The 27,312-nt window shown below is 39.3% G+C and overlaps 2 protein-coding genes across 2 annotated transcripts; both read right to left on the bottom strand.

Moving 5' to 3' along the window:
* Nucleotides 1–459: 459 nt before the first annotated feature.
* Nucleotides 460–14,119, bottom strand: LOC141402939 (uncharacterized). The gene is made up of 6 exons (XM_073985065.1): nt 14,074–14,119; nt 13,973–13,995; nt 13,176–13,896; nt 1,171–1,334; nt 983–1,104; nt 460–679 (listed from the first exon to the last, which is right to left on the bottom strand). The coding sequence occupies exons 1-6, from the start codon at nt 14,117–14,119 to the stop codon at nt 460–462; spliced, it is 1,296 nt and encodes a 431-aa protein (XP_073841166.1).
* Nucleotides 14,120–14,408: 289 nt separating this feature from the next.
* Nucleotides 14,409–19,845, bottom strand: LOC141402938 (uncharacterized). The gene is made up of 2 exons (XM_073985064.1): nt 19,786–19,845; nt 14,409–16,119 (listed from the first exon to the last, which is right to left on the bottom strand). Exons 1-2 carry the CDS (start codon nt 19,843–19,845, stop codon nt 14,470–14,472), a joined length of 1,710 nt encoding a protein of 569 aa, XP_073841165.1. The 3' UTR covers nt 14,409–14,469.
* Nucleotides 19,846–27,312: the final 7,467 nt, after the last annotated feature.

Below are 27,312 nucleotides of genomic sequence, written 5' to 3'. Positions count from 1 at the left end.
CGTTAGCTCGTCTATAATGACTCCCTTCAGCTCATCTTTAAAGAATGTCTTCAACTCGTTTATAAAGACTCCCTTGAGCTCGCCTATAAAAATTCTATTCAGCTCTTCTATAAAGACTCCCCTGAGCTCGTCTATAAAGGTTCTCTTGAGCGCGTCTATAAAGACTACCTTCAAATCGTTTATAAAGTCTTACTCCCTTGAGCTCTATAAAGACTCCCTGCAGCCAGCATATAAAGGCTCCTTCCAGCTCGTTTGTTAGGATTGCCTAGAGCTCATCGCAGATTTAAGTTTGAAATGTATTTTTATCTTATTTTAAAATACGCTTTAATTTATATTTATTATTTGTTTATTTATTTATCGTTTCTTCCGCATAAGTGGAAGTTATACAATTTTAGCTATTGTTAGGATAATATTCTTCTACTTTAGTGATAGCTATTCGCTTTTAAATAGATTCACAATTTAGAAACGACGATGACGACGGATGACGCGGCGACGATTGGTCTTGTAACGGTAGCCATCAGTAGAGGAGAAGGAGTGAGCTGGGGCAGATGCACCGGTTTCATATGATTCAGTGTAGGAAGCAGCTGGGGCAGAGTAAGAGGCAGCAGGGGCGGAGTAGGAGGCAGCTGGAGCAGAGTAGGAGGCAGCAGGAGCAGAAGCAGCTGGAGGCAAATATTCACTGGAAGGAGCAGATCCAGCACCTTGGAAGGGAGGCAAGTACTCTGTACCTACATCACGACGATGACGGCGACGGTAGACAACACGACGGTTGGTCTTGTATTTATAACCTTCTTCGGATGAAAAAGTGTGAGCTGGAGCAGAAGCACTAACGTCATAGGATTCAGAAGCAGCTGGGGCAGAGTAAGATGTGGCAGCTGGAGCAGAGTAGGATGCAGCTGGAGCAGCGTGGGAAACAGCTGGGGCAGAGTACGAAGCAACTGGAGCAGCGTGGGAAACAGCTGGAGCAGCGTGGGAAACAGCTGGAGCAGAGTATGAAGCAGCTGGGGCAGCGTGGGAAACAGCTGGAGCAGAGTATGAAGCGTGGGAAACAGCTGGAGCTGAGTATGAAGCAGCTGGGGCAGCGTGGGAAACAGCTGGGGCAGAGTATGCAGCGTGGACAGCATGGGTGGCAGCTGGAGCCGAGTGACTTACAGCTGGTGCAGAGTGGATAGCTTGAGCGGAGTAAGTGGCAGCTGGGGCAGAGTAAGAAGCAGCAGGAGCGGAGTAAGAAGCAACAGGAGCCGAAGCAGCTGGTGCCGAGTAGGATGGAGCAGGAGCTGAAGCATGGCTTTCATGTGGTGGCAAATAGGTGTTGCTAAGGTGGCTAACATCAGCTGCTGCCACAGCAACCAAGGCAAAGAGGGCGATAAAGATTTTCTACAAAGAATATAAAAATAATGTTAAGTAAAGTATTCTCCCCAAAAATAACAATTAATATCTTTAGTATTGAAATTTCTACTAACCATTGTGTGAAACGTCGTTTATCTCTTAACGTCGGTAATATCCAAGAGAAAATGATGCCTTATCCAGTGATAATGATGCATTTATATACCCCGAACACGATAGCTAGATAATTTGTTTTTAATTTAGTTTTTTTTTTGTTTTATCACAATCAGTTATGATTTCGTGTGTGTTCTTTTTTTCTTTTGTTTTGTATTAATTTAATGCAGTCTACAGGTTTTTAGCTTAGTTTCCTTTCTGCAGTCAGCAATCAAATGGAATTAGAATGCATTCGTGATTCGCCGAAGTCTTGTTTCAAATATTCTATACATTTGTTTTGTTCTACAGCATAAACTTGTTAAATAACCGTTAATTTTTCCAAAATAATGCAATTTTTCATAATAGAAGTTGGATATAAATCAAAATCTATACAATCGTATGTCGTTTATTTATGGCGGGTCTCCTTTCTATTTTAAGAAAAAATTATTCATTTTATTGTATTAATTCGGAATTGTGTACTTTTTTTCTTTTCATTCATAACTGGTAGCTAACTGATTCATCATTTTATTATTCTCCTGCAAGTAGTAAAACATATTTAGCAATATTGGAAGATGCTGCTACAAGAAAAAAAAACACTTCAATGTTTAATATTAAGGAATTAGTTTTGAGTGAAAGTAATTTTTAATCGATTTTCATTTTAGATTCTTAATTAATGCAACAACTAATAAAAATAGAACAAATTACTTTTATTATTCATATTTCAGTATTCATATTTCAGTATGCATTGTGTGAATTTTGAACAAACATATATGAATGAATGAACATTAATTGTATTATGGTCCCATTTTTGTATGCATTTGACCGTGTTAATCCTTTCAGAGTCAAAAATAATGTCTGTCCATGTAAAAACATTGCTAAATGTGAAATATATTCGATATATGGACTAGGAGAGTTAATATAGGAGACACGATGAAGACGTTATCTAGCCGTTCAGTGGCTGTAAATTGAGCTTTTTTTGTCCACTCTTTCAATAGTATGTATGTAGGTCACATTTACCAAGCTCATATACTCTTATTATTATTATTAATTATAATTAACGCGTACAATGATGGGGACTTCTACTAATATCAACGACTTTTCCTCAAATAAAAAATAAGAAATGCAATATTTTATAATGTAATAGTACCTCGAAATATTGGTCTTTTTTCATTGATCGATTCGATAAAAATCACCGAAAACTATTTCTAAAATTATTTTAATATTTGTTTATATCCTCCACATTTAGGCCATCGAGAGTATCGAAATAATGTTTGGACGAAAATCTAATAAACGAGCTACATGAGTGGAGAGTCTCAAAAGAACACACCTTCTCCGACCACAGGTATATTAGGTTTAAAATATCGAGGCCACCACCGAACCCGATAACATTCCGAAATAAATCCAAAACTAATTGGACTAAATTCGGAAAACAAGACTAGGGCAAGACGATGAGGTTTGCCTACGCAAGGAAGATATAGATAGGAATGTCAATAAACAAACAGAGGCTCTAGTAAAGTCTTTCGAAGAAAGTTGTCCACTTCGAGAGAGGAAGTCTGCCTACGAAAAACCCTGGATGACAGGGGAAAATCGTAACCAGGGCAAAAAGGTCCGAAAACTTTACAACAGGGCAAAACGTGAAAAAGCAGCTGTATTCTGGGACAACTATCAAACAAAACTGACAGAATACAACAAAATAACAAGAAACGCCAAACGGAACTCCTGGAAGCTCTTTTGTGAAAACGTAAATAGCGTAAATGACGTCTCTAAAATCAAGAAGTTCCTATCCAAAACTCACTCACAACCCGAGCTTATGGTTGATGAAACGGGTAGAAAGATAGAAAAAACCGAGGAAACTCTAAGCCTTCTGATGAGAACGCACTTCATCAGAAGAAGCACCAACAAGTACAAAAGTATCAGTCGGCTTTGCCGACAGAAATATACCCTCAGCCTGTGTATATCGAAACAATTTTTTCCCAAAAAATGTATTTACGAGGTTTTAAAAATTTTGGGCGTTTGAACCTACAAAATTGTTGATTAGGATTAAAGATCAAAAGTTTTGCGGAGGATATACTTAAAAGAATATATCGACATTGACCATTATGGAAGTGGATCTCCAGCTATTACATATGGTGCCATAGGGGGTTTTACACCCTTCGGGCTGTTTGCTCAATAAGTATGGACTTGCCCCTGAAAAAAATTTTACCATCGTAATTGAGGCAGAGAATGCAAGTTGCTTCAACAAAAATCAACATGATACGATTGCAGGTCTTAAAGTGAACTTATCCGAAATTTTGTGTGGGAGGTACCGGATGGAGTGGACAAATATAGTCCATATTTGAACCTGATGTTTATCTGGTAGATATATTAGGATGTGTAAAGTATGGACCAATTCGGAAGTTCCCTTCAATAGTTACCGTACGAACAATTTTTTGAACATTTTTGAACTTTTGTGGGGGAGGTACCTGAAGGAGTGGACCGATATGGCTTATCTTCGAACTTAAACTATGTTTGGACAAAATATTACTAAGGCCAAATTTTGGACCGAATCGGCAGATCCGTTCGAGAGTTATATTGCGCTCCAACCACCTCGCACGGTGTCACAGGGTTTTTTGCAACTTTAAGGCTATTTTCGCACGAAGTGTGGACTTGCCCCTGATGAAACTTGTACCGTCGTATAGGGGGCAGTGAATACAAGTTGCTAAAACAAAAATCAAAGCGATTCGAGAGGAGGTCCTAAACTGAACTTATGCCAGATTTTGTGTGGGAAGTATCCGATGGAGTGGACCGATTGAGTTCATATTGGAAACTCATCTAAGTCTGGTAGACGTTTCACGATTTGCAAAGTATGGACTAAATCGGTTACTCCCTTCAAGAGTTATCGTACGTACAAATTTTCCGAACATTTTCTAACTTTTGTGGGGCAGGTACCGGAAGGGGTGGACCGATATAACTCATCTTCGAACTTAAACTAAGTTTGGACAAAATATTACGAAAGCCAAAATTTGAACCGAATCGGTTCATCCGTTCGACAGTTATCGTGCGCTCCAGCCAGCAGGACAGACAGACGGACGGACATGGCTAGATCGACTCCAAATTGTCTGAAACACATTTCGTCCAAACATACTTGGGGGTCTAAAACCATTATTTCGATGAGGCACATTTTCATCGTATCAAAGTGTATATCACCAATATTTTTGAAAATTTAACATAGCTGAAGCCAAGGCTTACCCTTTTAGAACACGCGACTTGTGATTGTATATTATACAAATTAAATGTTTATGGATAAAATGAAATGTTTTTGGACGTGGCAAAAAATATTGGCCTCAAAAGTTAATTTGCGTGGAAGCTGTGGCTATATTTATGTTAGAAAATGGGTAAAAATGGGTTGAAGCCAACGTGTCTTTTTTTGTTTTCTCTCGATTTGTGAGTAAACCACACTTCTCACGATTTTCCTGTCAAAGTAAAAGTAGAAGCCAACTAAATAAGGATAATCTCACTAATGTATAACTTTTCAAAATTTCATCAGCATCTACCAATAAATGACGCTGACATTTTGAAGCCAAATTTACAGTGTTTTTTGACATTTTCTTCTAGTCGCGTTCCGCAAACAGATTTTTCAAAAAGGCTTTAATAGGATTATAGTACTTGCGATTCTGAGCTTCTTGATACGTATATCGTGAATATAGCCTCCACAGCTTCATAGAAATATGTATCGAAATGACGAAATTTTGTGTGAATATTTTTCTAAAAATCATATTATTCGGGCCTAATTTTTACAATTGTCATTCGATTTCCTCGTACTTGATTGCACATATTAGTTTTTTACGTTCCGGATCTAATAAATCATTCTCCGTGAAAATCCATCCACTAAAACGCGAGTTACAAGAAAATCCAAAGTAGAAAAATCACCTAAAATTGTTTTTGGAAATATCGCGTATTTTATCGCGTTTTCTGCGGTTCGTTTCCACTACAATGAAACAACTAATACAGCATCTTTGTTTTAGCGGAAACAGAGATTTGAAAACTTCACTGATAAGGGAGCTACATTCATGTTATCCCAAAAAATAGTGTGTGATGCTACATCCACGGTTCTTCGTTGACCGCCTTGAAATAGATATATATCGATGTAGATTTTTATGGTGGACACTGAAATCGGATGCGGACAAAAAGCATACGCACTCCGCGCAAGTTAGCGACGTTATATAGGTTTTTAGGCACTAAGATGCAGCCGATGCTACATCATAGCCACCAAATTAAATTTCGAAAACTATATTCAAATTAAAAGATACGGTATTACTGTACATGAAAATCACATGCGGACAAACTGATTTTGATAATTACGCGATTTACACGTATTTAAAAATGCATATAAATAAAAATGGGTTATTTGACCTCTATTTCCATTTCAGAAGCTTTGACATATATCCCCATCAACCCAATTAGCTTCCCTAATGGGAAAGCTTTAATATGAATGTCAATAAAGCAAAATCCGTCTATTTTAAGCAAAATGAAGGAAGTATTCCTATAAATTTTTACAATATTTTCTACTACATAATGCATGTGAAAAATATTTTTTTAAACAAAAAATTATTTTTTTGACCGAAATATGTGCTTATTTTGGCTGTAACATCCAAACTATAACACCAATCTGTATGATTGTAGTCTCATTTGATTTGCCGTGAAGTTTGGATCCACAACAATTTTTATTTGTAATTTTATGACCACTAAATGGGCCTTAATTTTGAAAAAAGTAGACTTATATTCAATAATTTATCAATTCTGTGTAACATTTTGCAGGTATTATGCAATCTACTCGGTGAAGTAACTTCGAGAGAACTTTTTTGTAACAATTGTGCTCATTAAAATAATTAGCGTTTTTATAATATTTTCTTTCTTAAAAAGCGAAATAAAAGCGTCATAACTTTTGTCCGCAACAACCAAAAATTGGCTCGCGACCAGATTCGTACTCGGAATTTTATTCTTAACCTACATATCAGAAATCGGTGATGTAGCGCCAATATGAAATAATTGACAATATTCGTGATATACCCTCAGCCTTTAGGCTAAGGAGGGTATATCACGAATATTGTCAATTATTTCATATTGGCGCTACATCACCGATTTCTGATATGTAGGTTAAGAATACTCGATGATTAAAGAAGCAATAATGAGCTTCTCACCATACGAAGCAGCTGGACCTGATCAGATCTTCCCAACCTTACTTCAAAGGGAAGTGGAGTAAATTTCGTCTAGACTGGTCGAGATTTTCAACGCTTGTTTAAAGTTTGCGTATACTCCAATAGCTTGGCAAGAGGCAAGGGTAGTATTCATTCCCAAGCCTGGCAAAGCAAGTAACGCAATACCAAAAGCTTATCGCCCGATAAGTTTAACTTTATTCTTACTCAAGACAATGGAACGGACGGTCGACACCATGATAAAGAGTAACATTTCCAACGATATGCTCAAATTCAAACAACACGCATATGTAAAAGGTTGATCAGTGGAACGACAGCACCGAAACACTAATCCACTCCTTAGACGAGTTCCAGGTAGACCGGGCCTTGAGGCACTGGATAAACCATAGGCTAAGGAATAGATGGATATGCTGCGCGTTACAAGACGTAACAAAAAGCGAGAAAATTGGCCAGGGGACACCACAGGGGGGATACTATCACCTCTCCTATGGGCCACCACCATAAATAGTCTACTACTACTAAGGACCTTAACCGACGAGGGATTTGAACCCTTCTGCTATGCAGACGATGTTATAATACTTCTTAGTGGAAGGAATCCAAACATACTATGTAGGAGGGTCGAAACGGCTCTAAAAATAGCTTACAACTTTGATAGAGCGAGAGGTTTAAATGTTAACCCGTCTATGTCTTTTAACTAGGAAAAAGAAAATTTGAGCTTATGAAGAACCCGTCTTCCTAGATAAGAAGATAAACATTTCTTCAACAGTTAAGTACCTGGGAGTAATTCTGGACAGGAAACTTAAATGGAAAGATCACATTCAAGAAAGGCCTAATAAAGCCCATAAATGTTGGTCAACTTGTAGGTGGGCCATAGGCTCAAAATGGGGTTTCAATCCTAGGATGACACACTGGTTGTACAGAAGCGTAGTTAGACCGATTCTAACTTATGCTTCAGTGGTATGGTGGATAGCTATGAACAAGAAATGCAACGTGAAAATAATGTAAAAAGTCCAACTTACGAACTGCTTAAGTATTAGTGGCGCAATGAGGACTACACCAACCAGGGCTTCAAAGACAATTTTGCTTGTCCACCCAATTGAAATTCAAGTAAGGTAAGAAGCAGCCATCGCAGCCATAAGAGTCGATGAGCGAGTGGATTCAAAGAGACCGCCAAACATACCACCAAAGCGTATTACGGGTTAGAATCGGACCGTATACGAGTACCTGAAGCAAGTGAAGCCAACTTGTGTGAGTTTTAATACCGGACAAAGATTTGTGGATCGATGGTACCCTAGCACAGATGCCAACTGGAAGCTGTGGGTTTACAGATGAGGCTGTCCTAGGGGGGTGAACGGGTCTGGGTCTCTATATTAAAGACCAAGGAGCGATGACCTCCTTCGGCTGTCGGATCATAATACGATCCTCCAGCCCGAAATCCGAGCGATTACAGAGTGTCTGAACTGGTTTAAAACCAAAACAAAGTCAATCACTGTCAACATCCTAACTGACAGTAAGACATCAATCAAAGCTTGCTCGTATAACAAGCAAGACGGTGAAATCAAAAACTGTCTTGCAGTGTAAAAAGGCATGCGGAGAGGACGACGAAACGTTGGAACACTACCTCAGTCATTGCCCAGCCTTCGCGACGCTAAGAAATCAATTTCTGGGAAGTTATATAATACAAGAACTCAGGCAAATTAGGACAAGCTAGTTCAAAAACTTAAGAGATTACGTCAATGGTACATAATTTCTAAGCTGACAAATTTATTTTGTAATAAATTAAAGAATACAAAATTTATCCTCCTTTAGGGTTCCGAAATTAGAGCGCACAACAGGCCTACTCTGACTTAAGTGTATGCCTTTACGGGCATGTGGCGATTCCCAAAACGTCCTCTTTTCAGCCTAACCTAACCTAACCTAACCGAATATATATTTAAACTAGGTATGTGGAAATATTACTTCCATGCCTGTATCAGGTTCGGATATGGACTATATCGGCCCACTCCTTTGGAAAAAGTATAGTTTAACAGCTCTTCTCGAACGGTTTTGAATTTGTTTGAAACATGTTCGCCTTGCTGCCCCTTTTACTACGTTGCAACTTTTTTTTGGGCAAGTCCATAATTCCTGACTAGTGCCTAAGGTAAACCTCTAAGAGAAAAACAGGTTTGGTCTTAATTTTATACATCGTATTATTTTTTTAGAGACTTGGATTACGTCAGAATATGGACTACATTGAAGTACCGGAAGGTATTGCCCATCTTCGAACTGAAACAAGTTTGGACAAAATATGACGAAGGCCAAATTTTGGTTCAAATCGGTGGTTAATTCGAGAGTTATCGTGCTCTCCAGTCAATACACATGGTGCCATAGAGTTTTTTTTACAACTATCGGTCTGTTTTCTCAAGAAGTATGGACTTGCCCCTAAAAAAACTTTTACCATCGTAATTGAGACAGCGAATACAAGTTGCTTGAACAAAAATCAAAGTGATTCGGGATCAGGTCTTAAATTGAACTTACCAAAATGTTGTGTGGGAGGAACCCGAAGAAGTATACGAATATAGTCCATATTTGAACCTGATCTATATCCGGTAGATATATTTGGATGTGTAAAGTACGGACCCAATTGTTCACTCCCTTAAGAGTTATCGTGCGCACAAATTATCCGAACATTTTTTTACTTTTGTGGTGGAGGTACCTTAAGGAGTGTACCGATATGGCTTATCTTCGAACTTAAACTAAGCTTGTACAAAATATTACGAAGACCAAATTTTGGAACGAATCGGCAGATCCTTTTGAGAGTTATCTTGCTCTCCAACTACTACACACGGAGTCATAGAGGTTTTTTTGCACCTTTCAGGCTATTTTCTCGGTAAGTATGGTCTTGCCCCCGATAAAGTTCTACCATCGGATAGAGGGCAGTGACTAAATGTTGTTACAACAAAAACCAAAGCGATTCGAATGCAGGTCCTAAACTGAATTTTTCCGAAATTTTGTGTGGGAGGTACCCGAAGGAGTGAACCGATTGAGTCCATATTGAAACCTCATCTAGGTGTGGTAGAAAGTTTAAGTTGTGCAAAGGATGGCATTTTATTCCGATGGTATTACTTGTGGTCCTGTTTACAGCAAAATTATGTAGTCCAAAACCTCTAAGTTATAAGGTGACCAACTGAAATGACAGTAGGGTGCGCTATCTATCGAAAAAAATTACTCTCAAAATAAGATCCACTTCCAAAATGGACCATATCGATGGATTACTTCAGGTACCACCTTCGCAACACTTTTGAGATTTATGGTATATCCACAATATAGGCAACATAGGGATACCTCTCTTAATGTATTCTGAAGGGTTTATAAATATTTTCGCCCTAACTTATTTACTTAGCTGGCCCATTACAGAACATTTGTTCCATAAGCCGATCTAAGAAAAGATCTCCAATTCTCTCTACTTGCTGCTTCGCTTTCTGGAATACCGCGCCTTTTCATCTCTTCATCCACTTGTTTGCCCCATCTAAGCTTAGGCCTGGCAGTTCTGCGTGCACCGTCTTTTTAGCGGGTTCATTATCGCTCATTATTATGATATAACCTAGCCAACGCAATCGTTGCATCTCGATACGTTTATCTATACGGATGTCGTTGTATGGCAGATACAGCTCGTGGTTCATACGACGTCGATATTCAACGCAGATTGGTCCATAGATCTTTCGAAGAATTTTTCGCTCAAACACACGAAGCACTACCTTGTTTGCTTGCGCAAGTACCCAGACTTCGGAACCATACATCAGCACGGGTAGTACAGTGTTTTGTAAAGCGCTGTTTTTGTTTGACGAGATGTGGCTTTGTTTTTAACTGCTTACTTTAGCCAAAGTAGCATCTGTTGACCAATATAATTCTTCTTTTTATTTCACAACTGATGTTATTTGTTGTGTTTACGACGGTGCCGAGGTAGACGAAGTCTTTTACTACCTCAAAATTATAAGAACCAACGTCAACAGTTGTTACGATCTCTATGGACGAATTGCGCGTCGACATCATCAACTTGGTCTTCCCGCCGTTTACCGCCAGACCCACTTTAGCACATTCCATTTCGCCTTTTGCCAAGGTATCAGTGACTTCCTTTACCGATCGAACCATGATGTCATCGGCATAAGCAAGTAACATATAGCTGTTTGTATATATTGTTCCATTTCTCTTGACCTTCACATCTTGAAAACTCTTTTCCTATTAAACTCTTCGGAGAGGTTCTTTCCTATTTAAACTGAGGACCGAGTATCAGTTAACGTCATTCTACAAAGCAGAATGAGCTCTGCAGGTATACCAAATTCAGACATGGCTTGGAATACCTTTGAATGTAGGGGGCTGTCGAAGGCTGCTTTGTAATCGACAAAAAGGTGTTAAGTGTCGATCTGCATCTCTTGGGTCTTCTCCAGGATTTGCCGTAGGGTAAATATCTGGTCAATGGTGGACTTGCCAGGTTTAAATCCGCATTGGTATGGTCCAATTATTTCATTGACCGTAGGCTTTAGTCGTTCGCACAATATCCCTGACACTATCTTATAGGCAATAGGGAGAAGACTTATGCCCCTATAGTTACAGCATACAGTCTTATGTCCTTTCTTGTGTACAGGACACAAGATGCTCGGGTTCCAATCGCCGGGTACTCGTTCTTCCTGTCAAATGGTGCTAACTAGCTGATTAATCAGCTTTGCCCTTTAGCGTGCCGCCTCCGGTTTTGAACAGCCCGGCTGGTAAGTATCGGCTCCTGCTGCCTTGTTATTCTTCAGCCGGCTTATTGCTGTCTTTACCTCATCCTGGCTGGGCGGTATACATTCAATCCCATCTTCTGGGATTGGTTCTGTGATATCTTCGTCGTCTTCGCTAATAATGGACACCAACAGTTTGGAAAAATGTTCTTTCCATATATTGAGCACACTATCTGCATCAGTTACCAAATTACCTTGCTGGTCTCTATATGAGGGTGCACCAAAGCGATCAGTTTCATGTTTCACTCTTTGGTAGAACTTTCGGACTTCATTCTGGCTCCTGTACATCTCGATTTTTTCACACTCTCTCCTTTCTATTTCTTTATTTTTTCCTGCGGAAAAGACGTTTCTTTTCTCTCCTTTTTTCCCGATACCTATCTCGTGCGCTACGTGTTGCTATTGATTGTAGAGTAGCCCTATATGTCCCATTTTTCTCTTCGGTAGCAGCACGACACTCCTGGTCACGGTCATGGATTCCTTGATGTAGGTCTCTGGTATCCAAGTATGGATTTTGCGGCTGTCTGCAAGGAGTGGGCAATATTTTGGCATTTTGCTGATATGTTATCGGGATGAGGAATGCTTTCATTAAGCAATTGGGCTAGTTGAGTGGAGTACGGCTGTGTCCATTTGTTGCGTTTGCAGCCTACCGATGTCCAACTTCCGCGTTGTATCTGTTCGTGCTTTATTTGCAACGTTAAGACAGGTGCGTACCTTTGTTGCAACAAAGTAGTATTCCAAATCTATGTTTGCTCCTCGGAACGATCGTACATCCAAATACGCTCGATGAATGTCTTCCATCTATCACAACATGTTCAATTTGATTACTTGTTCTTTGATATGGAGACAGCCAGGTGCCCTTATTAAAATCGAGATGCTTATATTTGGTACTGCTAACTACCATGTTTTTGCAAAGTCTATCAGTCACATACCATTGTCAGATGTTTCACTGTGGAGACTGAATCTCCCGACTGTTGGGTCAAAGATATTCTCCTTTCCAATTTTGGCCTAGTATAATTTTAATGTCATGGGCAGGGCAACGGTCATAAGTTTCTTCTAAGCTCTCGTAAAATATATCTTTGGTCTTTTCGCCCTTTTCTTCAGTGGGAGCATGAGCGCAAAGTTGGCTGTAATTTGGAATTTATGGTTCCAGTGGTTAAAAGCCTCTCCACCGAAAATTGGCGGCATAGGCCCATGTTTAGGTATAGCGTCCAATTTCAAAATGTTTGCTTTTTCGGAATTGGATATAAGGAGGAATTTGGTATGTTCAAAAAATTTCTCCGCCGATTTCAGGTATTTACAGTTTTTAAACGGTTTTATTACAGTTTCTTACAGCCTAAATTTGCTGTAAGAAATCTTACCCAACAAAAAGTGTAGACATTGGTACATTCGTAACCGAATGAATTAGTTTTCTTTCTGTTTCATATCAGTTCAGAATATTTCATTGTGGAGGGAGAAAAGATCTGCTCGACCGAACTTAACGGATTTTTACTTCTTTGGATTGTAATTGTAATCACGAATTAACGTTAATTGGAACATATCAATAAAAGTGATCAATAACGTAGAATGCCTTCTAAGTTTTTACATTGATATATAGAAAAAGATTATCAGCTACAACTTTAGGATAAACCCCCTACCTTCACATCGAATACAATAAAACCAAATATAAATTTTACATTCCTTCATTGTATTCCTTTATTGTATCTCGATCATTTTAGCTAAGTTTTCTTCCCAGTTTAGAAACGACGATGGCGACGAATGACGCGACGACGATTTGTCTTGTAACGATAACCATCGGCAGATGAGAATGAATGAGCTGGGGCTGAGGCGCCAGTGTCATAAGATTCGCTGTAAGTAGCAGCTGGTGCGGCATAAGAGACAGCGGGAGCTGAATATGATGGAGCCGAGTAAGATGGAGCCGAGTAAGATGGAGCTGGGGCAGAGGCAGCTGGGGGCAAGTATTCACTGGATGGGGCAGAGCCAGCACCTTGGAAGGGAGGCAAGTATTCAGTGCTTACATCACGACGATGACGGCGACGATAGACACGACGGCGGTTGGTCTTGTATTTGTAACCTTCAGCGGCAGAGTAGGTGTGGGCAGGAGCAGAAGCTTCATAGGATTCGCTGTAGGTGGCCGCAGGAGCGGAGTAAGAAGTGGCAACTGGGGCAGAGTATGAAGCTTGGGCAGAGTAGGTAGCAGCAGGAGCGCTATAAGAAGCTACTGGAGCCGAGTAGGAAGCAGCTGGAGCTGAGTAGGAAGCAGCTGGAGCTGAGTAGGAAGCAGCTGGAGCTGAATAGGAAGCAGCTGGGGCCGAGTATGACGCTGAGTAGGTTGCAGCAGGGGCGCTATAAGAAGCAACTGGAGCCGAGGCATGTCCTTCATGAGGCGGCAAGTATTCACTGCTCAAATGGCTGACATCAGCAGCTGCCAAGGCCAACACGGCACACAAAGCAACGAAGATTTTCTAGAAGTATCCACAAAAGAACAATATTAAGTTCAACTTTCTTTTTAATAAAACACTTTTATGTTGGTTTACTAACCATTTTTGGGGAACGTTTATCTCCTATCGTCAGAAGAATCCAAGAGAAAATGATACCTTATCTGGCCAAATTGCAAGCTTTTTATAGTCCCCTGCAATTACTTGGGAATTGCAATATTTGCATAAATTCTGCATGAAAGGCTATCATAATTATTTATGGTGTTCTATAATTTTAACTTATCGACGGGTTTCTTTTAACAAAAATCCAGTCTTTTGTGGACTCAGGCGCAAAGTCTGGTTTCTAAACGTTTCTAAACCATTAGACTGCTAAGACAAATAACCAAAGCAATTAATTTTGAATTGTTTTGATTGAAAAAGGTAACAAAAAAGAGTATTTATATTTTTCTGTTTTACGTTTTATTGTGTTTCTCAGTGTTTTGAGTCAATGGATTTGGCTAAAGAACATGCTTGAGAATGGGAAGAAAGTCTTATAAAATAATTCTATTAGTTTCTTACCCCAGTAAAAATCTGGGGGAAATCATCTATCAATCACGATCTTTAGTGGCGACGGTAGACGACACGACGGTGGGTCTTGTAACGGTAGCCATCAGCGGCCAATTCGTGGGCGGGGGCAGCTTCTTCAACAACTTGTTCTACGGGAGCGGGAGCAGCTTCAACAACTTGGGTTTCTTCAGCTGGGGGCAAGTATTCGTTGGATGGCAAGTGGCTGACATCACGACGGTTGCGACGGTAGACAACGCGACGGTGGGTCTTGTAACGGTAACCATCAGCGGCCAATTCGTGGGCGGGTTCAGCATCAGCTTGAACAGGAGGCAAGTATTCGTTGGTGGGGGCAGCAACTGGAGCGGCTTCTTCTTGAGGAGGCAAGTATTCGTTGGAGGGCAAGTGGCTGACATCACGACGGTTGCGACGGTAGACAACGCGACGGTGGGTCTTGTAACGGTAACCATCATCGGCCAATTCATGGGCAGGGGCAGCTTCTTGAACGGCAACAGCAACTTCTTCTACGGCAGCTGGGGCGGCTTCTTCTTGAGGAGGCAAGTATTCGTTGGAGGGCAAGTGGCTGACATCACGACGGTTGCGACGGTAGACAACGCGACGATGGGTCTTGTAACGGTAACCATCAGCGGCCAATTCATGGGCGGGGAAAGGTTCTTCAACAATGTGATCCACTGAGGCGGGAGCAGCTTCAACAACTTGGGTTTCTTCAGCTGGGGGCAAGTATTCGTTGGAGGGCAAGTGGCTGACATCACGACGGTTGCGACGGTAGACAACGCGACGGTGGGTCTTGTAACGGTAACCATCAGCGGCCAATTCGTGGGCGGGGGCAGCTTCTTGAACGGCAACAGCAACTTCTTCTACGGCAGCTGGGGCGTCTTCTTCTTGGGGAGGCAAGTATTCGTTGGAGGGCAAGTGGCTGACATCACGACGGTTGCGGCGGTAGACAACGCGACGGTGGGTCTTGTAACGGTAACCATCAGCGGCCAATTCATGGGCGGGGGTAGCTTCTTCAACAACTTGTTCTACTGGAACGGGAGCAGCTTCAACAACAGTGGTTTCTTCAGCTGGGGGCAAGTATTCGTTGGAGGGCAAGTGGCTGACATCACGACGGTTGCGACGGTAGACAACGCGACGGTTGGTCTTGTAACGGTAACCATCAGCGGCCAATTCGTGAGCGGGTTCAGCATCAGCTTGAACGGGAGGCAAGTATTCGTTGGTGGGGGCAGCAACTGGGGCGGCTTCTTCTTGGGGAGGCAAGTATTCGTTGGAGGGCAAGTGGCTGACATCACGACGGTTGCGGCGGTAGACAACGCGACGGTGGGTCTTGTAACGGTAACCATCAGCGGCCAATTCGTGGGCTGGGGCAGCTTCTTCAACAACTTGTTCTACTGGAGCGGGAGCAGGTTCAACAACTTTGAATTCTTCAGCTGGGGGCAAGTATTCGTTGGAGGGCAAGTGGCTGACATCACGACGGTTGCGACGGTAGACAACGCGACGGTTGGTCTTGTAACGGTAACCATCATCGGCCAATTCGTGGGCGGGTTCAACAGCTTGAACGGGAGGCAAGTATTCGTTGGTGGGAGCGGCAACAGCATCTTGCTGGGGTGGCAAGTATTCGTTGGTGGGCAAATGACTGACGTCAGCAGCGACGGCTGCAATAACAGCGAAGACAACGACGAACAATTTCTGCAAAAAACACAAAAACAAGGACACATTAAAATTGTCCCTCCTACTGCAAATAATCCATGACAAGCGTGAAACCTACCATTTTATTGTTGGCTATTGGCTATTCCTTTTCCAATTAGTAACTCGAACTTACTAATCCACTGACTTTACACACTGTATGCAAAACTAGGTATGCTTACAGTAGTAACTCTAAGAGTAGAATGTTGTAGTCACAGAACTATTTCTTACTATTTATACACAAAATCAGAGTAAGCTGAGAATTTGAGCGATAGCATGAGCAGAGCCAATCGACCCCAACTTCATAATTTGTAATTCTTATGTTGTGGTTCCAAAACAAAAGACAGGCAAGAAGAATACCAATATACATTGGCACCACACACACACAGATATTTGGCTCTCCGCATGGGAACTATTGTGAAGAGTACTGGTTGATTGCTTGATCGGTCGGTCATAGACATGGTTGGCAAAAAAAATGTTGGTAACATCAATACAAAGAGTTTGACCGACGTTCGCTGATACGCACTCATAACATATGCTCAAGAGTTCAAACAACGACCGGCGACAGCATCAGCTGTAAAATTCGCATAAACCCCTTGTTAAGGGGGAGGGTACGGGGAGGATTAGCACGAAAAAAGAAGAGGGTGTAAAGAAAGAAAATAGATATCTCATAATCACGACTAGAACAAAAAACATAATGATGACGATGAGCATGATGGGGAAGAAAATAAAACACTACAACATTATGGTGCAAAAAGTGGGTTTGGTAGTTAGGCAAAAAAAGGTTTGGAGTGCTGTTTTTAAGAACCAAAAAAAAAAAATTAATAATAATTTGGTTAATCTTTTAAACTGCCGCAGCTATATTTGGGAAGATCATTTTGATTTCGATTGCCGTTTCTTTTGTTTTCTTTTCATAATTTATTCATTATTAATTTGACTAGCCTTAAGTTTCGATCCACTTGATTTGTTGTATGTGTGTGTGGTGTTTTTTTTTTTTTGGCAATTCGACTCGACCATTGTAAATTGTAGTTTTATGATGTACAATTCATTCGAAACAAATCCATCGATGTTGTTTGGTGTTTCTTGTAGAGAGTGTCTTCCTCATGTTGCGAAAATAAATTAAATTTTGTTAAAAATTGTTTTTCTCCAATGTTCCATGCAGTGCACAGTGGATTTCTTTGATAAAGGATTATGTAAATGACGAAGCAGTTTAATGTTCTTAAATCAGATTTGCAAAATTCCCAAAAACGTATAACAAAAGAATACAAAATACAAAGTTTAAAACAATGAAACTAATAATTTTTTTGCAAAATGAATAAACAGTTAGAAAAACCCATGGCTCACATAAATTTGGATTAAATAAAATTTACATTAAAATATAAAAAAAAATTACACAAAAGATGGACAAATTTGTGATCTGATTTCAATAAATATACACATGTTTCTATATAATAACAAGTGGTTGAAAATTGTTTTGGAATAGCATTTCGATCGATGCTAAAAATTAACATTAGAATTTTGGAAATGAGTAGCCATTAAAAGTCCGGTTACCCCTGTCATAGAAATATTGCTTGCAATACGTTAGTTATAAAAATTATTTATGATTTGTATCATTGCGATATTAATTTGGAATGAAATCGTTTCGAGTCCTTGGCTTTCCTTTTTCACTTGCAAATAATTTCCGATCATCAAGCTTAACTCTAAACGAGAAAATTAATAAAAAATCATTAAAAATTATCTTCGCCCAAAAAAGGCAAAATTTCAAAAAATAAAAAACAGGCTGAGCCCTGCTGGGATTTGAACTCACGTCCATGATAGAATATCAAAAAATGTTGTCACGGCGTGTTAGCGTTCAAAGCCAAAACTCATAACATCAAAGGCAGCGCAAAAAGGCGTTTGTTGTGAAGAAAATACATTCCAAATATCCGCGTAAATGTATAAAACACATTTGCATTTGAAAAACGAAAAGTTCTAGGACAGAGAAGCCACTACATAGTCGATACGTTCGAAGATCTGTTTTACCACCAGTGAAACCAGGTAACGTAATTTGGTGACTATGTGGGTTCGAGTCCTTGGCTTTCCTTTTTCACTTGCAAATAATTTCCGATCATCAAGCTTAACTTTAAACGAGAAAATTAATAACAAATCATTAAAAATGATCTTCGCCCTAAAAGGCAACATTTCAAAAAAAAAAAAGAAAAACACTTGGATTTTGTTGGCGCTTCTCTAAAGAACAATTCAAGTATAATAATAAAGGGACTAAGAGTGTCACTAAAAAACCCTTCTGAAAGTTTAACAGTTTTAAGCCTAAGTGTACTCAGGACGGTTTGACATACGATCATGTGTTGGGTTGTTTGCAGTGGCTTGATTGAGACACCTCCAAAACATGGTTTTTGAACGCTTTTACAGCATCTAGTGGCGATTGCTGCAAATTTTCGGGCTCATACGTATGGTTTCATGATTCGTCACCTGGATTCAACGTCTTTTGAAGCACCGTCTTTGAAGTACCGCGTATTTTTTTCGAAATTTCTTGCACCGACCTACACGGGATCCGACGAGCGTTCATGCAATATCAAATGTTAGTTGGTGGAATAAATGCCCAAGGATGCCTCTACCTCACGGTATATAACATGGTGATCTTGCATTATCCGTTCACGCACGGTATAATTTTGTCTGGCACAACGACCGTTTTTGGAAGACCCTCACGAACTTCGTTTTTTTTCTTTGGCGAGTGTCGGCCACGATTGAATTAATTAAATCAGTTTTTCATAGTGCTATAGGATGGTCCTTTATCGACATGCAAATATTAATTTGATCGATCCACTCTCGCCGTGATTATCCACGTCGAAAGTTGTGAAAAATTATCGGACGAAAATGTTCACCAGTAAATTCACTTTTTTATGTAAAGTGATTTTTTCAAGTCACTGTAAATAACACAACACATGGTCCTATCTGAAACTGTCCTGAGTACGCATACGTTAAAAACTGTCAAACTTTCCAAAAAAAATGTCAAATGACGCCTGGCGACACTGCGTGATGCCTAGGCCAGAAGGGTTCTTAGTGGCCCTCGTATTCTCCTTTCAGATTTTTTTGTGGGGAAATGCTGGTAAAAAGTTAAATTTATTTACAATGAAATTTGCAAAATAAATGTTACCAGAGAAAGTTTCATAAGTTTGTCTGGTAAGAATTGAGATTTTGTATATAGGCATTAGGTAAATTTTCTCGAATTTTGTACATGTCGATATCACTAAATTTTTGATAATTTAGAACTAATTTTGCAATTTCTTTTCAACAAATACAAATTTTGAGCAAATATTATATTTTTGGATGCCACTGTGGTGCAATGGTATGCACGCCCGCCTTGCCGCAGAAGGTCGGGGGGTTCGATTCCCCGGCCAGGCAACATCATACATTTTTCAACGGTGGCAAAATACCCCTCAGTAATGTTGGCCACATTTCCTGAGTATTTCAGCCTTGAAAAACTTCTCCATAAGTGGTGTCTTAAGACACGCCGTTCGGACTCGGCGATAAACAGTAGGTCCCATATCATTGAGCTAAATATGAATCGGGGCGCACTCATTGATATGAGAGAAGTCTCCCTTGTCCCGTATGGGATGTTGTGGAACAATGTTTTTTGTTGTTGTCATATTTTTGCAAAATGTTACTCACCGCAGTTTCTTTGAACATGGTACACAATTCCACAAAAATATCACCCCGGATATACGACATAGCTGCGGAAAAAATGAGAAATAAAACTTGAAATAGGAACAACCATAATAAATATAACTGCAGTTATAACATCTGTCTTTGGACAGACAATTGTGCAAATATAAGCTTTTTATGTATAACTTAAAATTAAAAGACTTGTCTTGGGCGTTAAAGGCCTTTTACACTTGCATTTAAAAAAGGTGTTTTGGAAATTCACTTCACTTATTTGATAGAAATTCTATGAAATTGCCAACTTAAATGACGCCTGTTTTGTAAAACCTGCTAGATGTAAAAGCCGCTTAAAGTCTGCGGATTTGGAAAGATGATTTGGAATAAACAAGTCGTGTCTTCAGACACTCCATTTGGACTCAGCGATAAACAGAAGGTCTCATATAAAAACTATATCTGCAAAAATATCTATTTGTGTAAAAACAAGTAAAAAAGTATCAGTCGGCTTTGCCGACAGAGATATACCCTCAGCCTGAATATATTGAAACTTTTTTTTCCCAAAAAACGTATATATTTAGAGGGTTTTAAAAAATTTGGGCGTTTGAACCGACAAAAATGTTGATTATGATTAAAGATCAAACGTTTTGCGGAGGAGATACAAAGTGGAATGGATCGACATTGACCATTATGGAAGTGGATCTCCAGCTACTACATATGGTGCCATAGGGGGTTTTTACACACTTCGGGCTGTTTGCTCAAGAAGTATGGACTTGCCCCTGAAACAACTTTTACCATCGCAATTGAGGCAGAGAATGCAGGTTGCTTCAACAAAAATCAAACTGATTCTATAGCAGGTCTTAAAGTGAACTTATCCAAAATTTTGTGTGGGAGGTACCGGATGGAGTGGACAAATATAGTCCATATTTGAACCTGATCTATATCTGGTAGATATATTAGGATGTGTAAAGTATGGTCCAATTCGGCCACTCTCTTCAAGAGTTATCGTACGCACAATTTTTCCGAACATTTTTGAACTTTTGTGGGGGAGGTACCTGAAGGAGTGGACCGATATGGCTTATCTTCGAACTTAAACTATGTTTGGACAAAATATTACTAAGGCCAAACTTTGGACCGAATCGGCAGACCTGTTCGAGAGTTATTTTGCCCTCCAACCTCCTCACACGGTGTCATAGGGGTTTTTTGCAACTTTCAGGCTATTTTCTCAGGAAGTATGGACTTGCCCCTGATGAAACTTATACCGTCGTATGGAGGGCAGTGAATACAAGTAGCTAAAGCTAAAAGCGATTCGAGAGATGGTCCTAAACTGAACTTTTCCAAATTTTTGTGTGGGAGGTACCCGACGGAGTGGACCGATTGAGTCCATATTAAAACCTGATCTAAGTCTGGTACACGCTCCACGATGGGCAAATTATGGACCAAATCGGTTACTCCCTTCAAGAGTTATCGTGCGCACAAATTTTCCGAACATTTCCGAACTTTTGTGGGGGAGGTACCGGAAGGAGTGGACCGATATAGCTCATCTTCGAACTTAAACTAAGTTTGGGCAAAATATTACGAAAGCCAAAATTTGAACCGAATCGGTTCATCCGTTCGAGAGTTATCGTGCGCTCCAGCCAGCCAGCCAGCCAGACAGACAGACGGACGGACATTGCTCAATCGACTCCAAATTGTCTGAAACACATTTCGTCCAAACATACTTGGGGTCTAAAACCATTATTTCGATGAGGCACATTTTGCCCGTATGAAAGTGTATATACCCTTCATAGCCTAAAGGCTGAGGGTATAAAAACTATGATTAATACGGGAAAAGGCATGAAAAAACACATATTTTTCCACATGTAATTTCAGTTTACGCATTGGCAGATGTACTTCAAAAGTACAAGGCCGACATTACTGCCATACAGGAAATACGATGGAACGGCAAAGGCGTCACAACAACACCTAAAGGTGACGCACTGTATTATAGCTGCCATGACACAAGGCATGAGTTTGGTTGCGGATTTGTAGTTGGTCGGAGGTTAAAACACCTGGTCTCCAGCTTCACTCCAGTGAATGAAAGACTCGCTGCAATTCGATTAAAAGCAAAATTCTTCAACATCAGCTTTATTTGCGCTCATGCTCCCACTGACGACAATGACGAACAAAGATATATTTTACGAGCGCTTAGAAGAAACTTATGACCGTTGCCCTGCCCATGACATTAAAATTATACTAGGTGATTTTAATGTCAAAATTGGAAAGGAGCATATCTTTGGCCCAACAGTCGGGAAATTCAGTCTCCACAGTGAAACATCTGACAATGGTATGAGGCTGATAGACTTTGCAGCTGCAAGAAACGTGGTAGTTAGCTGTACCAGATTTAAGCATCTCGATATTCATAAGGGCACCTGGCTGTCGCCAGATCAAAGAACAAGAAATCAAATTGAAACAAAACAAAACATTGCCCACTCGATGCAAATAGCCGCAAAATCAGTACTTGGATACCAGAGACCTCCACCAAGGAATCCATGGTATGACCAGGAGTGTCGTGCTGCTACCGAAGAGAAAAAAGGCGGCATATAGGGCTACTTTACAATCAGTAGCAACGAGTAGCACACGAGAGAGGTATCGGAAGAAAAGGAGAGAGGAGAATCGTCTTTTCCGCAGGAAAAAGAGAGAGATGGAAAAGCGGGAGTGTGAACAAATCGAGATGTACAGGAGACAGAATGAAGTCCAAAAATTCTACCAAAGAGTAAAACAGCAAACTGATGGCTATGGAACTGACACTTCCTCCTGTAGAGACCAGCAAGGTAATCTGGTAGCTGATACAGATACTGTGCTAAGGATATGGAAAGAACATTTTTCCAAACTGTTGGTATCCAATAGTAGCGAAGTCGACGAAGATACCACAGATCCAATCCCAGAAGATGGTATTGAATGTATATCACCCAACCAAGATGAGATAAAGACAGCAATAAACCGGCTGAAGAATAATAAGGCAGCAGAAGCTGATGGCTTACCAACCGAGCTGTTTATAACCGAAGGCGACACGCTGATAAGGTGTATGCATCAGCTAGTTAGCTCCACCTGACAGGAAGAACGCATACCCGACGATTGGAACCTGAGCATCCTGTGTCCCGTCCATAAGAAAGGAGATAAGACTTTATGCTCCAACTATAGGGGCATAAGTCTTCTCCCTATCGCCTACAAGGTAGTGTCAGGGATATTGTGCCAGCGACTAAAGCCATGGTCAACGAAATAATTTGACCATACCAATGTGGCTTTAGACCTGGCAAGTCCACCATTGACCAGATATTTACCCTGCGGCAAATCCTGTAGAAGACCCAAGAGATGCAGATCGACACCTACCACCTTTTTGTCGATTATAAAGCAGCCTTTGACAGCCCGCTACGTTCAAAGGCATTCCAAGCAATGTCTGAATTTGGTATCCCTGCAAAGCTCATTCGGCTTTGTAATATGACTCTAACTGACACAAGATCTTAAGTTAAAATAGTAAAGAACTTCTCCGAAGAGTTTTGTACAAAAAGAGGTTTCAGGCAAGGAAACAGCCTTTCGTGTGATCTTTTCAACATCCTGCTAGAAAAGGTTATACGAGAGGCAAACGTCAAAAGAAGTGGTACAATCTACACCAATAGCCACATGTTACTTGCTTATGCTGATGATACAGACATCATGGGACGATCTTTAAAACAAGTAACCGGTACCTTTATGAAGGTCGAAGGAGAATCTGCTAAAGTGGGTCTGGCGGTAAACGGCGAGAAGACCAAGCTGATGGTGTCGACGCGCAATGCGTCCATTGAGATCGGACCAACTGTTGAAGTGGGTTCCTATAATTTCGAGGTAGTTAAAGACTTCGTATACCTCGGAACCGCCGTAAACACAACAAACGACATCAGTTGTGAAATAAAAAGAAGAATTGTATTGGCCAACAGATGCTACTTTGGCTTAAGTAAGCACTTTAAAAACAAAGCCACAACTCGTCAAACAAAAATAACGCTTTACAAAACACTGATACTACCCTTGCTGATGTATGGTTCCGAAGCCTGGGTACTTGCTCAAGCAGATAAGGCAGCAGTGCTTGGCGTGTTTGAGAGAAAAATTCTTCGAAAGATCTACGGACCGATCTGCGTTGAGGGTGAATATCGACGTCGTATGAACCACGATCTGCATCTGCTATGTCCCGGGCCACACTACAGTAATTTCACTGAAATTTTCATATGAAATTATGCGTCTCTAGATCGACGTCCATAGTAGAGTAAAATCATAAAATTGTTGTAGTGGGGAATTCGATGTAGAACACCTAATTTCATGAAATTTTTAATGAAATTCTCGCTATTGTGGACCGGGACTATACAACGACATCAATATAGTTAAACTATCGAGATGCAGCGATTGGCAGGTCAAAGAATAAATAGCGCAAACAAGTGGATGAAGAGATAACAAGGCGCGGTATTCTAAAAAGCGAAGCACGAAACAGAGAAAATTGGAGATCTATTCTTAGTTCGATCTATGGAACAAATGTTCCGTAATTGGCCAGCTAAGTAAGTTTCAATAAATTAAAAAAAAGGGGGGAGTCCCGGGTACTAAATAACGTCATATGGGGGTAATACGACGACATGGACATATATCTGCAAATTTCTGGTGTAAAGTTGTATACCCCCAAGCACCGACGTAGCAAGGGGGGAGGCCTTTTAATACCACAAAAGAAGACTAAATAGAAATACGACCGCGGACGGACGGATGCAGAAGAGAAACAGATAAATACTTCAAAATATTAAAATTGCAATAGCTTAGAGCATTTAGCAATAACTCTGTATTGTATTTTCCTCACATAAGTTTTGTTTGCCCATTCCGACCCCTGAATATTATCCGACTATCATCAAATCAATAGGCTTCTTCCCTTCCCCTTATTTTTTCCAATAATGCATTTAATGCAATAATGCATACCACCACTACATAGAGTAGGGTAGGATATCCCTTTCCGACTAGTAGTTTTTTATTACAAAATGTTTTCAGATAATCACACATTTCAAAAAGTTGAATTTTCAACAATTTTGTGTTTATAAAACATTTATTAGGCAACACGAATTTCAATGAGAACGATTTGAACATTCTTAAATAACACTGTGCAACATTTTTGAGCCAATCGCGTGCAAACAACTTCTGTCCAGAATTTTATGAAAGTAGAGGACTAATAGGCAAAAACCATATTTGGGTTTTGTTTTCTTAGATCGGGTTCGGTTTTTATGGCCTCATCCAAACATGGTTAAATATCGAATTTTTAAAACCAATTGGGGCTGTATCTCTGAAACCAGTACGAATCTTGTTTTGACATCTGCAGCAAACTTGTAGATAAGAGCAAGAAGAAAATATTTGGAGGACTAGTGAACTCGAAAAACTGCACTTATTGTCTCAAATTTTATAATATTTCTAAAAATTCTATAATTTGTGTATATTTCTCAGCGTATCTCCCAAACTGTTAAATTTTTCTTAAAGTTACCGTTGAGAAAATATTCTCTGGAATGTAATGCACAACTCTTCAGAACATTGCATCGTTGTAAAATGCCTCAATCGCCTTGTTTATAGCAAATTTTTCAACAACAATTTGGTAAATATTTCAAAAACTCATTGAAATCCCCAACATGAGAATTAACAGTCTGTGTGAACATTGTTTGAAATAAGTTTTGAAAAAGGTATGTTATGAAATACCCCTTAAACAACGTGAAATAACCATTTTAGAGTTTCAAAATGTTCTGAAGAATTGATCGTCACATTATTTGGAATATTTTTAGAGTGATTACTTAGTTCAACTCCCAACAGATTAGTTGCTACTGACCGGAATTTCAGAAATTATGTAAACTTTTTTATATTTTAACGAATTTGATACGCTAGATGCAGCTTTTCCTTGTTCATGTGTTTGACACATACGTTCTACTACCTTATGGCTACAATATTGCTGAAGACTGCAAAGCAGAATTCTTATTAGTTTCGGAGATAAAGGTCGATCACTGCAAAAAGGCTCATTTTAGTTCGGTTTAGATGAGGCCATAAAATCTAAACCCGATCTATGAACACAAAACCCAATTAAGGTTTTTGTAGTCTCAATATTTACTTTCAGAAAATGCCCATATAAAGTTGTTTGCATTTCCAGTGTTGCACAGTGTAAGTATTATGCTGATATAAGCAAATTCATTATGATTTATCGGAGCACAGAAACATATTTATATAGAAAAATGGTCAATGCAAGTTTAGGTTTTGTATAACCTTCCCCTTGTGTAGGTTCATTCCTCAATAATTACTTAGATATAAGTTAATAATCTGATACATTCCTACTATGCTTAAGTATTTGCTATTTATAAAAAACCTCTAACAATTTCTCAAATATGTCGTTTTGTTAAGGTCCTTGAAAATGTCAAAGTAGCGACAAAAAGTTCAATCATCTTTTGTTAATATTTTTAGTTACACAGTTTTAACAATATAATTATATGTTTAAGTTATTGTCATAGACATGTTTTCAAAATTTCGCAAACGTTTGCAAGAAAAAAAATGTAAATCCTGCAATTGTCATTCTATAACTAATCAAAAATTCTCAATTAACAAATTAATAAATAATTACTGGTTTGCAAGAAATTTATTTTTAAGCGCTTTTTCGGCATTTTTAGTGTCCAGTTTTAGCAATTTTTGAATTTTGATAACAAAAAAAGATCTAGCCATTTTTATACAATTATATTATTTTCAATTTAGTACATATTAAATTAAATAGCGGTTAAACGTGCTTTAATGAGGTCCATTAAGAATTCATTAACAAAAAAGATGGATTCTGAAATATTCTTCGATGTACAAATTTATGTTTTGTAAATGAAGAATATTGAGACAAATACTCTGTTTCTGTGTGTGTCGATTTGTTATTTGTAGTGCAAACCAAAAATAAGGAAAATAATATTTTTAAAACTAATGTTTGATTGTTCAATAAAACACAGGAGTATTTTATAAAGCATAACATTGATCATACAACTTTATACCATGCCATTGTTAAAGTATTTGAACTCATCATTTGAGCATTGTTTATTATAACATCGATTCGAAGTCTAAATGTTTTCACAGTTAATGGTTTTATAGCACATAAATTTGAATAAAAAATTACTTAATATAATAAATAACAAATAATATTTGTTGGTGTGTACTTATACACTTTAAATAAATGAACAATTTTGTTTATGCTTTAAATATTTTTGATGTTTTCGAAGAACATTCAACAAATCAACAAAATCAGTCATTAGATATCACCAAGAAGAAATACATGGAAATGACATCATAAGCAAATATCAAGGATAACCACACATACTTAATCAATATAAATGGGATTTATTAGAACACTATGGTTTGATTTCATTTTATACATAACAAAATAACCAAATAAATAAATCACCGCCCACGAACCAAGAAAATATTAATTAATAATTATACACTCAGCATTTATGCTAACGAGGGTATATACACTTTCGTACGCGCAAAAGC

This window comes from Musca autumnalis, unplaced genomic scaffold (genome assembly GCF_047663935.1).
Source record: "Musca autumnalis isolate F117 unplaced genomic scaffold, ASM4766393v1 scaffold_4, whole genome shotgun sequence".
Lineage (NCBI taxonomy): Eukaryota > Metazoa > Arthropoda > Insecta > Diptera > Muscidae > Musca > Musca autumnalis.
Note: the sequence above shows the minus strand (reverse complement) of the source record. Positions and strands in the feature narration are given on the sequence as shown.